General features: G+C 49.7%; 1 protein-coding gene across 1 annotated transcript in view; it reads left to right on the plus strand.

The window, feature by feature from the left end:
• The first annotated feature begins 130 nt into the window (after window positions 1–130).
• The window catches only part of LOC119227761 (formin-like), a 25877-nt gene continuing 13870 nt past the window's right edge, over window positions 131–12137 (plus strand). Inside the window, 5 exon segments of the mRNA XM_062557400.1 lie at window positions 131–2719; window positions 2858–2978; window positions 4049–4110; window positions 5879–6627; window positions 8131–8272. Coding sequence (XP_062413384.1) covers window positions 950–2719; window positions 2858–2978; window positions 4049–4110; window positions 5879–6627; window positions 8131–8272 — 2844 coding nt within the window. The 5' untranslated portion in view covers window positions 131–949.

The following is a 12137-nucleotide window of genomic DNA, read 5'->3' on the forward strand; positions in this document are numbered from 1 at the left end:
CTCCATCTGGCTAATCACCCGGTCTTAAGTCCCGTATTGTGATAGCTTTCCGTTTAATGGTGCAACGCTGTGCTACTAGACCTCAGAGATCTCCACCTGACCACAGACCAACGCCTCCTCCCTGCGTTTACTCCGTCACTGCGGCAGCCATTACCAGGAAGTGAGCTGGGGTAATCGGACACCTGCAGTGCTACAGGGCTCTGCAGGTCCCCTCCCAGCAAGGGAGGAACCACGAAGGGAGGCGTCCCTGAACCGGGTGGACCAGTGAGACGCATTCTTTTCCCAACCTGTGGAGTATTTTTTTCTTTTTCTTTTTTTCTCTCTCACACACACACACACACACACAACAGAACACAGGGCTTTCCTGTAAAGTGAGAAACAAGGTGAAGGAGACGGAGGTAAACTTGGAAGAACAGCTTGGTCATAGTCTCCTGTGTGTGTGTGTGTCTGCCGGCACATAGAGATGGTTAACACACTACTTTGTGGACACCGAGACTCAACTCGTCGGCCACGTCGGAATGCTTTAGTGAAAAGCAGGTGAACTATGCTCTCCTGCTCTCCCAGGAAGATTACAGCAGGACATGCTTCCAGCCACTGAGCGGCTCGGCTTCGATAAGCAGCGTCATGGGAATGTTATTGGCACGGAGGGAGGCTGAACCTTACTGCTGACCACAAACAGTCAATGGAAGACTTACTGTGATGTTATGAAAGTCTACTTCCGGGAACCTATTTGCTTTTTTGTCTAAACTGCAAAAGCGGGAGAGTGGTAAGAGGAGCCAAAGTGATTTGTCCACACAAAGGCCTTTCTGTCCCAGCCGGCAGGAGAAGTGGAATAGGAGCCTTTTGGATAACTTAAGGTGGGAACCTTTGAACAAACTCTTCTTTGCCGGAGCTGCAACCTGTTTTGGTTTTCCCGCTTTCTGCGGTCGGTGTGAGGCTTTGAGCCAAAATGGACGGTTTTAGTAATAACGCTGATGGAGCGGCAAAGCCGACCGGCAGCTCCATGATTAATGTCTTCAGCAGTATCTTCAGCCGAGATGCGCATGCCTTTTCAGACGGAGAGTCGGCCGTTCTGACGTCTTTCAAGGAGCTATCGGATAAGGGGAATCTTCTACCGGAAGGCGATCCAACTACTAAGACCAAGGTGGAGGAGGATGTGCATCAGGATAATGGCACTGCTTTCTGTGATACAGGCCAGAGCGCGGAATCCTTGGCAACTGGCGAGGGGTCTAGCGACCAAGTTAAAGCGGCAGTTGGAACCTCGCTTGAGGTAGATCTCGTCCAGGTCACTTGCGTGGAAACCTACAGTGACGATGAGGACGCCATGGCGGCCCACGGCAGCACTGGTCTGTTAAAGCCGTCCCTACCTGAAGAAGTTGATGATGATAAAGTGGGGCATGGTGATGAGATAAAAGATGGCTCTGGGATCAAGGGCCAAACGCCTGTACCCGCAACACCCAGAGTTACGGAGCGATCCCGAATAGAGGCCATTCTATATTCAGGAAAGTTTGTCAGCAGATCGACCTCTAGGAAACCTCTGACCTCTACGGATGCCAAACGGGCAATTGGCCACGGTCCCAAGGAGGGCAAGCCCAGAACGTCTTTAGATGTAGGATTATCTGGTAGAGGAGAGAATAGTAAAGAAGATGTAGGAAAAGATGAAGGCAAGGAGTTTACTGGCATAGATTGTTCTCTACCCGTTCCTTCCACCATCTCTGGACATCAGGCCTCGGATCATGATGCCACAGCCTCTCCTTTAATGGATTTAAATGATGCACATGAGCTAAGGGTTGGAGCTAAGGTGGGGGATGAGAAAACTTCCTCCAGGCAGGTGTCCTCCTCAGTTACCTCCACCCCTGAGACACATGAAGCATCAATCCAATCAATCTCCGGCCCAGAGGACCAGTCGGACACGGTTGGTATCCCAAATCACCCTACTAGGATTAAAAACCCCATACTGCGGACGTCCTCTCCTGAAGAGTCCCCAGGTGACGTCAAGCCAAGTATCAGTTCTCCCTCGCAGCGCCCAACAGCTCCAAAGACACCAGACACACCACCTTTGGCTCCATCCACTGCATCCTCCACCACCTCATCCCCATCCAGCGGCATGCCGCTCTCTTCACCCCCATCATTCCAGATGCCGGCTCTCTTCAGCGGGTTACGGGTGATGAAAATGGGAGCCACGGGGGAAGACAGGGGGATCGTGTCAGAGATCAAGCAGAGGGAGAAGGATGCTGACCTGGCCCTGCTTAGCCTGAAGAAGACTGTAAACAAAGCCAAGCTCATCCCCGAGCAGAAGACGGCCACCTCGCCAGCCAAAAAACGGGCAGAGCCTAAACCTGTGGCGGAAACTAAAAGCTCTAAAATGCTCAGTCAGCTGCTTAGTCTCGAGAATGATTCCAAAACGTCAGACGTTGGGCCAGATGGAGGTCCTGAACACAGCAGGAAAGGGTCTGTGAACGGAGAAGAGGTTCTTCGAAGCCCAGAAAGCTCCACACCTCCAAAGGAGAAAAAGAACACTTCGGATCAGGCCTATGACACCTTCAGGAGCATCTTCGGCCCTAAAACTGTTAAACCTGTTAAAAAGGACAAATTGGAAGAAGTGGATCTGGAAGCAGTAAAAAAGAAAATCAAGAATGACAAAGAAAATCTTAGGTCTATCTTTGAGAGAACCTCCAAATCCCCCGGAAAGGAACTTAGCAGTGCCCCAGAAGCTAATGTATGCAATCCCAATTATTTTTCATATTTGATTTTTTTATTGAAGTTGCACACTTGGTTTGTACAAAGAGGATAAGGCAACTTCTAGGCAAACTGCATTGGCAGTGACCACGCGTGTGCTTGTATTTGCGCCTCACAGACGGAGCTCACGTCCCCAACTGACAGTGAGGACAGAACCCCGGGGCGTCTTCAGGCTGTGTGGCCCCCACCCAAAACCAAAGATGAGGAGGAGAAGGTGGGGCTCAAGTACACCGAGGCAGGTAAGAAACTCGAGCCCTGTCCGTCTCCCTGCATCTAAAGACCAGGAATGCTGATCTGAATGCTCATTGACTTCGTAGTTACAGGAGTATGTATCCCTAAGCACCACTGAAACAGCAATAGTCACACCTTGACTGAGTCTTCACACTTGACTCAAATCTCCCGAGACAAGTCGTGTAGAGCTAGCGAAGGATCATCAGCAGGGTGCAGCACATCCTTTATGTGCATTCAATCTTTAGTTCTGCATTTTTGCAGTTGCTGTTTTCGTTTCGTTCTTGTACTCTGAAAGGATACACAGGTTAAAACCACCAAGGTGGTCAATGGGTTGATTTTAAATTACTGTTCTCTCATGTTCTGGGTACAGTGAAATTGTGTTGAACTTACAGGGCAAGCTGTCGTGGTGATTCTGCGCAACTTCATCCCGGAGGATAGATTAAGACAACCAACCTCAGATTATTTTGTTGATTGAGGCTCTACGATCAAGCTTTGCTCTTGTATAAGATGACAGTTCAGATGAGGGGCAAAGGTCCAGACACCAACACGCTCGTACCAAATGCATTTCTTTAAAAGTCTCCTCTGTTATTTACCTCACATCTGGGGCCTTAGATTAACATGCTATTGATTTTAGGAAAATCATTGTTCCTAGTTTAGACTATACTGGTGAATCAGTCCCAAACGGCTCGGCCTACAGTAGGAGCCTTTATTCCCTTTATCCCCTTTTGCTTATGTCTATTTAAAATAAATGACATGTAATGTAATGTCGTGGGTGAACTTTTCACTTGGTAGTTGTCGTCATCATCTTATCAGAGCTTATTGATCAAAATGTTTAGTTTGAGCTTTCACTTGTGCCGGCAGTGTTGTTTAAAACTGGTTGGTTGGGTTGTAAGTGCGGCACTGGAGATTAAAAGTGATCCACCCTCCTGTAGAAGCCCAAGAAAACAATTTCTATAAGTAATTGAGAAAACCCGAAAGCAATGGGATGAGATTTAGCAGTGTGTGAATGTGGTACACAAGCAAGCACACAAGTACAGTTCATTGACCTTTTACCATCCCTTGTTGTGCCTGCTTTCAGAGCACCAGGCTGCCCTCCTGCAGCTGAAGAGGGAGTGCAAGGACGATCTGGAGAGGATGCATGTAAGTTGTTCAATTAAATTCATTTTGAAAAGACCCGAACAACATATCGGCCTTCGGAGAGCTATGGATCGGTACACGTGCTACATCCTCTGTCACGGAACCCTCACATCGGAGCATCCTGTATCACATCTCCCCCCCCCCCCCCCCCCCCCCAAAATATATGTAGAACCAAGCCATCTTGGTATTCCGAATTAAACGTATTACTTTCAAATCGATTATTAAATCACTTTTAACAATGACTAAAAATGTATTTCACTCTGGATAAAACAAGCCCAGTTCGTCCCGGTGAGGACGGACTAGTTGAAGGGCAATGGTGGTGCATGGAGTAGTGTGATGCAAGGTGGGTGGTTTGAATCCCGGCTGTTCCATGTGCCACGTCAAAGTGTCCCTGAGCAAGACACCCAACCCCATATAGCTCCCCAGGCAAAATGTAAGCCATGGGTTAGAATACAATGTATGCTGCTTTGGATAAAAGCGTCAGCTAAATGACATGTAATGTAAAGTAAGTAAGAAAGTCTGAAGAGAAACAAACCAGCATTTTTAGTTAGTTGTTGTCGTGTCTTGCCAGACGTGGCAGTTGACTCTACTGAACACAAGATGGCGCTAAGTAAGCGTGAAATGTTCAAGTGCAGCAGCTGGACCGGTGCTAAACAGTCACTGACAAGCTTTAACGTGTCAGATTTTAAAGATGAACTTTTTTTAAATGTACATTACTAGTCAACCGGACCATTGGGTAAAAAATCAATATTTTTCAAGTTTCAATATACATTTTGTACCAACATTTTTTCCCAGAGAAATTGAATAAATGAGATTAATTGTGGAAAAAACAGACTCAAACCCTTTATGGATGTTTCATTTCTCAGATGAGGCACAGAGAAAAGTGAGATTCCCATACGACCAAATAAACAGCCTTGACGGAGTAAAATATTGAAAACACTTTAATTTTTTGAACTTTAAAAAAAACGCTGTCCTGACAAGGCTTTTGATGTGACTTATGTTTATTTACCAGGCTTGTACAAAGAGTGAAAATAACGTATAACATAAAATGTATAAATCGAGGCAACATCTTGTTCATCTTTAACACATACTTACTTACTCAATTTAAAACATCTAAAAGAGACCACAACTATATCAAATTCTTCCCAATGATTTCCAGTCACGTATTGCCAGTTTTGGGATGCACTTTTCCTTTTGTCTCCTTATTCCAAATTCAGTCGTTCATCAGAACCAGCGGTTTGGAACAGTGTCTCGCAGGTGTTTTTATTTTGTCCCTCAACTCAATGAAGCGTGCGTCTTATTGGATTCCCCCGGGAAAACCAAAGGAACATAGCTGTGGTCGTGTTGCATCATTTGTACCACTGATGAATTTCATTATGGGCCGTTGCTCTGAAAAGCCTGACCTCAGAGTTGGTTTCTCAGCCCGCTTTAGGCCTTTGATTTGATGTTGACCCTTTTTTTAAAGGACTGGGAAACGGTTTCTGCAGTCGGCCCACGGGAGACACTCGGGAATGCTGCTATTCCTAAACTGGCTGTTGGTCAGATACATGTGCCACATTATTTATTGCAAAACAATTTTCTTTCTGTGTCAAATTAAGACTTTGCTTTGGTGGGATTGTTTTTTCATTCCTTGAAATGTCACTGTACTTGGAAACAGGACTAGATTCTTGTTTATGAATAATTAAGGCCTGTAATTCAAGTTCATTCACGGAAAAAGCAGAAAGTGGCCGACGATTCTGACGCTCTTGCTTGTCTCCGGCTTCCTGCTCAGTCCGACTACGAGCTGCAGATCTTCCAACTGCGGGGCGAGCACGCCGTCTCCATGTCCCACCGGGAAGACGTCATCGCCAAACTGCGGGACACGGGCCACGGCGCGGGCCGGGAGCGGGGCGAGCTCCGCGACGCCGCCGTGTCCACGGAGGACGACGCGGCGCCCCGGACCTTCCGGAACGTGAGCATCCAGACGGACAGGGAGACCTTCGTGAAGAGCCCCGAGGGGCAGGGTGCAGGGCCCGCCCAGAGCCCCAACCAGACCGCGCCGAAAAAACTCAACTTGGACTCCATCGAACTAAATCTAAAAGCTGCCCCACCGCCGCCGCCGCCTCCCCCCCCTCTCCCACCAGGGCTCTTCGGACCAGCCCCACCTCCTCCTCCTCCTCCTCCTCTTCCTCCCCCTTTCCCGGGCACCACCGGAGCGCCACCGCCACCTCCACCTCCTCCTCCCCCTTTGCCAGGCACCGCTGGAGGGCCGCCGCCACCTCCCCCTCTACCGCCTCCGTTCCCTGGAGGTGGCCCGCCGCCCCCACCCCCACCCCCGCCTCCCCCTCCCCCTCCTGGCCTACCTGGAGCCGGTCCCCCTCCACCGCCCCCTCCTCCAGGCGGGGGCCCGCCACCTCCGCCCCCTATGGGGGGCTTCAGTTTTGCTCAGATGGTGGAGAAGGCCCCACGGAAAGTGGCCATTGAACCGGCGTGTCCCATGAAGCCTCTGTACTGGACCAGGATACAGATCGAGGACAACAAGTACGTTCACATTCCCTCATACTGCTCATATTACAGCTCGGCTCATGTTTTAAAACGCTTCGGCCATTATTTCCGTCGGTAATAATAACTTTATACCCACAGAGTCGATGAGATGTCAAAGTTAGTCCCCAGACTGTCCGACGTAAACGTCTGTCTCAGTTTACAAACTGACCTCCTGGTTCATCTCTGACCTCCCGTACTCGTGTGCACACCTTTTTTCTGTGAAATTAGCATAATTGTATTTATTAGATATTAGCGCGATGATAAGCAGGGATTCTTTAGCGGATTACCGCAGAATGTCATAAAAAGTGCGGCTTAAAGAGCGTCTTCCTGAGCTAATGGAGCTCCGGGGCGCCATTGGCCCTTGTCTAAGGAGCTCCTACTTTGGCCCTGAACACTCCTCTTCAAAGAGCGATTAAAGGTACGGTGGGTGCACACCGGGCCTCCGTTGAGATGCCGTGTAATTGTAAGTGGATTATCCGGCCCATTTACAGCGGCTGTGGTTGTTGCCGGAGTGCCAGGCTCGCAGCTTTATGGCCTTGTATTTCCACGGCTGGATTAGTGGGAGAAACGGAGCTGTGGTTCACACTCTCTCTCTCTCTCTCTTTCTCTCTCTCACGGGTCCGGGCTTACTGCACTGCAGCGGCTCCAAGTCAGCTATAAATTTAACTGTAACAGGCCAAGTTAAGGGGCATGAAATGGGTCAGATGTTTAACTGTAGCTGGATCAGCTGTGTGATCTTTGTTAATGGCGTGAGGTTCTGACTTATGGGGAGGGGTGGGGGGGGGCGGACAGTATAAGGTGGGGAAAATGAGGCCAGGTGTCTGAACGGGAGTCTTTCGTTGAGATATTATACACGGATGTGATTTTCTTTTCCAAGCTTTGTTAGGAACCTGGGGGCCGCTCTTTGGACCTCCATTGCGCAATCCCTTGATTGTTGTGATGTTTAGGCCCCCCCCCCCCCGTTACCGCGCGATGCAGTGACCTTCGACCCCGCGCCATGGAAACCGGTAGTTAGGCATGTGCGGCTCATTCGTTTGTTCCCGTTTCTTGGTGGCCCCCCCCTTTCTATTGATATCCCGAAAGACGGGAAGCGCGGACAGATGGGAGGTGAACGCCATGCGAGCGCTTAAACCCCCGAACACCCTCTCGACTTTAAGCACTGCTCGTCTTCATTCCGCCTCCATTTGTTTGTGCCACGTTACTCGGCAACTTCTGAAACACAACAATCGCCTCCCGTCCGTTGGCTGGAAATGATCGTTTTGTTCCAGAAACAAGCTCGTCCCGATCTTTTTGTTGTTTTTATCACCTCTCTCATAAACAGTGCTTTTCTAAGGTCGAGATCATCAGCGTTTGCTGCCAAGTTTTTGTTCCGACGGCAAAATGGAAAAACGAAAAGCAGGATAAACATCAAATGAGCTTCCACAAATAGAGCACCCATATTTGTTTAGCCCCGAGTTTAATGCTAAAACGCCATTAAAGTCACATCCCTTGGTTTTGCAGCAACAACACACTGTGGGGTTCTCTGGAGGAGCCGAACATCGTCAACGCCAATGAGTTTGAGGATCTGTTCTCCAAGGCCACGCTGCAGACGAAGAAGAAGCCGCTGTCCGACACCTTTGAGAAGAAAGCCAAAACTAAGAAGGTGAGTCGGTGGCTCCGGTCGGGTTTCACCTTCTCGCCGTCCCAGTCCAATCAACGCTGTTTGATTTTGTGTGGAAAGACCAATTACATTCGGCCCTGTGAAGGGTATCTCATGCATTTTGTCCTCCTGAGGGCCTCCCATCAAGCTGTGTTTAGAACATAGTTTTTGCATGCTGTCATGTTCAGTCATAAATTAAAGTGGGAAAATGGCTGGCGATCCAGGAAGAAGTGGATTGTTTCGCGTTTTGAGTTCACTAACACGCTGATGTAATGTCGGTGTTGCTTCCACATTTCTTCGGGGAAACCAGGGTATATAACGTGAACATAAGTGGGCTTTTGTGCCAGATTGATCTAGTCCCCCAACCCACCAAAGACACACTTGTTGATGTCTCGTCCAATGCTGCAACTCAGCGCCTCGTCAGCATCCTGGTCCTCACTGCGGCGTCCAACGAGTTAAAAACTGGCCATCGCCCCAGACTGTCCCCTCTAAATCCATTCTGATCAATCTCTTAAGGCTCCACTCTGCTCCAGAGGGCCAGTGTGTGTGTCTGTGTGTGTGTGTGTGTGTGTGTGTGTGTGTGTTCTGTCCATGATCTCATGCCTTAGATCTCTCCACTTAGTCTGGTCACTCTAAAGCGGCAAAGTGTCCAACATTTGATCCAACTCCGATCCAGACACCAAAGTGTCTCCTGTCTGGGCTCACCGCAGCCAGCAAGAGGTCCGAACCCCTCGAATAAAAAAAGACCAGGACAATATCATATCAACCCCAAAAAATCCGTCCAATTTAACATTGGAAGGCATGAGTGTCTTCAGTCCAACTCACAGGCAAAAAGTTGTTTACTTCATCATTTATTTATTTTTTTATCCTTGAAAGTTTATCTTCTGTGATTAGGGAGAGAAATCATTTGAGAGAGAACTCCTCCGATTTCCAAGAAGTCGTGCTGCTTAACAGTAGGGAGGAGGAGAGAGAGACTGAGATGAGAGCAGCTAAGTCAATTGACCATAAAAGTGGACCCAATACGGGCTAAAATGGGAATAAAACAACAAAGGACCTTTCTTTCTTTTTGCTTACAATCAGACATTTTCCAAATCATTTTTATGCCCACCACGGGTTCCCAGAGCCCTCGATGACTTCTTGAATTGTATCAGGGTTTTATTACAGTTCAATTAACTATCACAGAAAACACAATATAGTAATATATATTACTAAAGATAAAGATATCTAGTATCAATTGTCGTTTGATCAAACAAATACCTTGAATGTTGCCCAGAATGTTGCCACTGAATCGTTGAGAGAGAAAGTGTGTTTAACTTAATTGTGTGTGTGTGTGTGTGTGTGTGTGTGTGTGTGTGTGTGTGTGTGTGTGTGTGTGTGTGTGTGTGTGTGTGTGTGTGTGTGTGTGTGTGTGTGTGTGTGTGTGTGTGTGTGTGTGTGTGTGTGTGTGTGTGTGTGTGTGTGTGTGTGTGTGAGATGACGGCACGTCCTCACCAGTCATTGTCCACTATCCCAGAAAGTGTTACCAGATCACGCCAGCACCACAGCCCCTGTGGGAGGAGATGAGTGGGCGGCAATGGAATGCGCGTAGTGCATTATGCATATGAGCCACTTCCCCGGCTTTCTCCCCTCGCCAGAAGTTTTAAAAAACGTGGGGGGGGGGGTGTATGCGGCCGGTGCCTACACGAGTGAGTTAATCTTTATCACGTGTGCCGCCGGAAAACCCCCCGAAAAAAAGTAAAAGCGCTTGTTTACTCCGAAAGCCCTCTCTCGCCGCGCTCGTTAGCATATCAAAGCGGAGGAGATGACATGGAGAAGATGACATGGAGGAGATGACATGGAGGAGATGACTTGGAGGAGATGACTTGGAGGAGGGCCGGACCAGGTGTGTGATTGCAGGCATGTGGCTCCGCTCCGCCGGCCTGAGGAAGCCAATGAGGACGGGGCCACCTATAGGAGACGCATGTCTGTGCATTCTTGATTGGGGGGGGATTGGAAGGGAGGGGGGGAGGGAGAGAGGAAGATGAAGAGAGGGCGCGGGAGGGGGCGGGGGGGGGGGGGGGGGGTAATCAATGAGGCCTGATTTCGTATGCGTGCAAATATGCACGTCGGTAAACACCGAAACGGCGATTTTCCTCTCCCCACATCAATCAAACCCGTATCAAGTTTATACGTAGCGAATCTCCTTAAACAAACAACAGCTTTAACCGGTTTATGGGGATGACTTATGAGCAATCACAGTGCGTTTATTAAAGGCATATTTGAAGCCCTGGCCATGACGTGGGAGAGTGGGTGTAAGATTAACACCACTGGGGTTGCCGAGTGTACCGCGGTTGGTAATTGATGGGGCTTCTTGATCCAGTTGTTATTTCAACATCTGCCTGGGCTGATTCCAGACAGATAATCAGACCGAGAGTCACCGCGGAGCCCAGCCGGGGTTGTGTAAACCATCCGCTGGGCTCTGAACCAGCATCCCCCACCCCCCCCCCCCTGCCCACCTCGCCGAACATCAGCCACCTGCTTCGGCTCAAGCTGCAGACACACTTTAGATTACTCGCTCACTTTATTCCTCTCTCTCTCTCTCTTTTCTCTTCTCTCCTTTGACCCGTCCGCGGTCACCCGAGTGCCCGCCAAGGGCCTCAGACGAGTTCCCCCTCTGCCCACAGGAGGGAGCCGTGAACTATCGGTGTCTACCTGCCTCAGCATCAGCATCACACCCTCCCTCAGCCACCCCCCCGACACCAAGCATCCAGCATCACTTGTCTTTTCTCATTAACGTAACTGTTTAGGCTAATTGGTGACTCTTGCGAGTAGGGAGGGGGGGGTCCCTGGCCTGCTTTTAGTGTGGCCCGTCCAAAGTGGTTAATTAGAGGTGTTGGGAAAGCCCCCAGAGTGGGGGGGGGGGGGATCCCCCAGCGATCCAGGTAATGGAAGCTGGAAGCAGCATGGCACCTCACTAACGCCCTGTAACGCAATACCCACTTCTAAGGCTTCGGGCTGTCGGGCTCCCGCCGGACGGCCCGGTGGCCCGGTCCACCCGCCCCCCCCCTTCCCCCCCCCCCCCCCCCCCCCCCCCTCCCCCCCCCCCCCCCCCCCCCCCCCCCACCCCCCCCCCCCCCCCCCCCCCCCCCCCCCCCCCCCCCCCCCCCCTCCCTCCCATCCCCCCTAATGACGCAGCCCGACACATTAACCTTTAGAGCGCGGCTTTACCTCGGCAAAAGCGCGCTCTGGCTTTAACGGCTAATTCAGTCGTGAGTAATTGTGTCCATGTGCAGGCGCAAATAAAAACCCTGTGAATTTATAGTTAGTTCTAAAAGCTTGCTCTTCTAGACTGTCCTTTCATGGCGCCACTTCTGCCTTTGTACTTTTCCCCTGCGACTTGATATTTTTAGGATCACATCTCGCACATGTTCTTCCCGTAAAACCGGGAGGAGCTGCTTTTCTGTCTGACTTCGCTCCATCCTCGATGCAACCTGTGTGTGTGTGTGTGTGTGTGTGTGTGTGTGTGTGTGTGTGTGTGTGTGTGTGTGTGTGTGTGTGTGTGTGTGTGTGTGTGTGTGTGTGTGTGTGTGTGTGTGTGTGTGTGTGTGTGTGTGTGTGTGTGTGTGTGTGTGTGTGTGTGTGTGTGTGTGTGTGTGTGTGTGCGCGCAGCGCGCGACGGGTTGTGCATGCAACATGCGTCGATCCGTAGATCTTGGAGATCGGCGATACCGTATTTGATTTGAAAGTAGTGGACAGTAAAAATTGAAATGCGACACCATGCAACGTGCTGTTAATGTACGTAAATGTAGTTCTCCTCTAAATAAAGAGTTGCTATCCTTAAAGGAAGAATACGCAATGAATCCCACTAATATTCCTGGAAATTCACATG

This window comes from Pungitius pungitius, chromosome 14 (assembly GCF_949316345.1).
Source record: "Pungitius pungitius chromosome 14, fPunPun2.1, whole genome shotgun sequence".
Classification (NCBI taxonomy): Eukaryota; Metazoa; Chordata; class Actinopteri; order Perciformes; family Gasterosteidae; genus Pungitius; species Pungitius pungitius.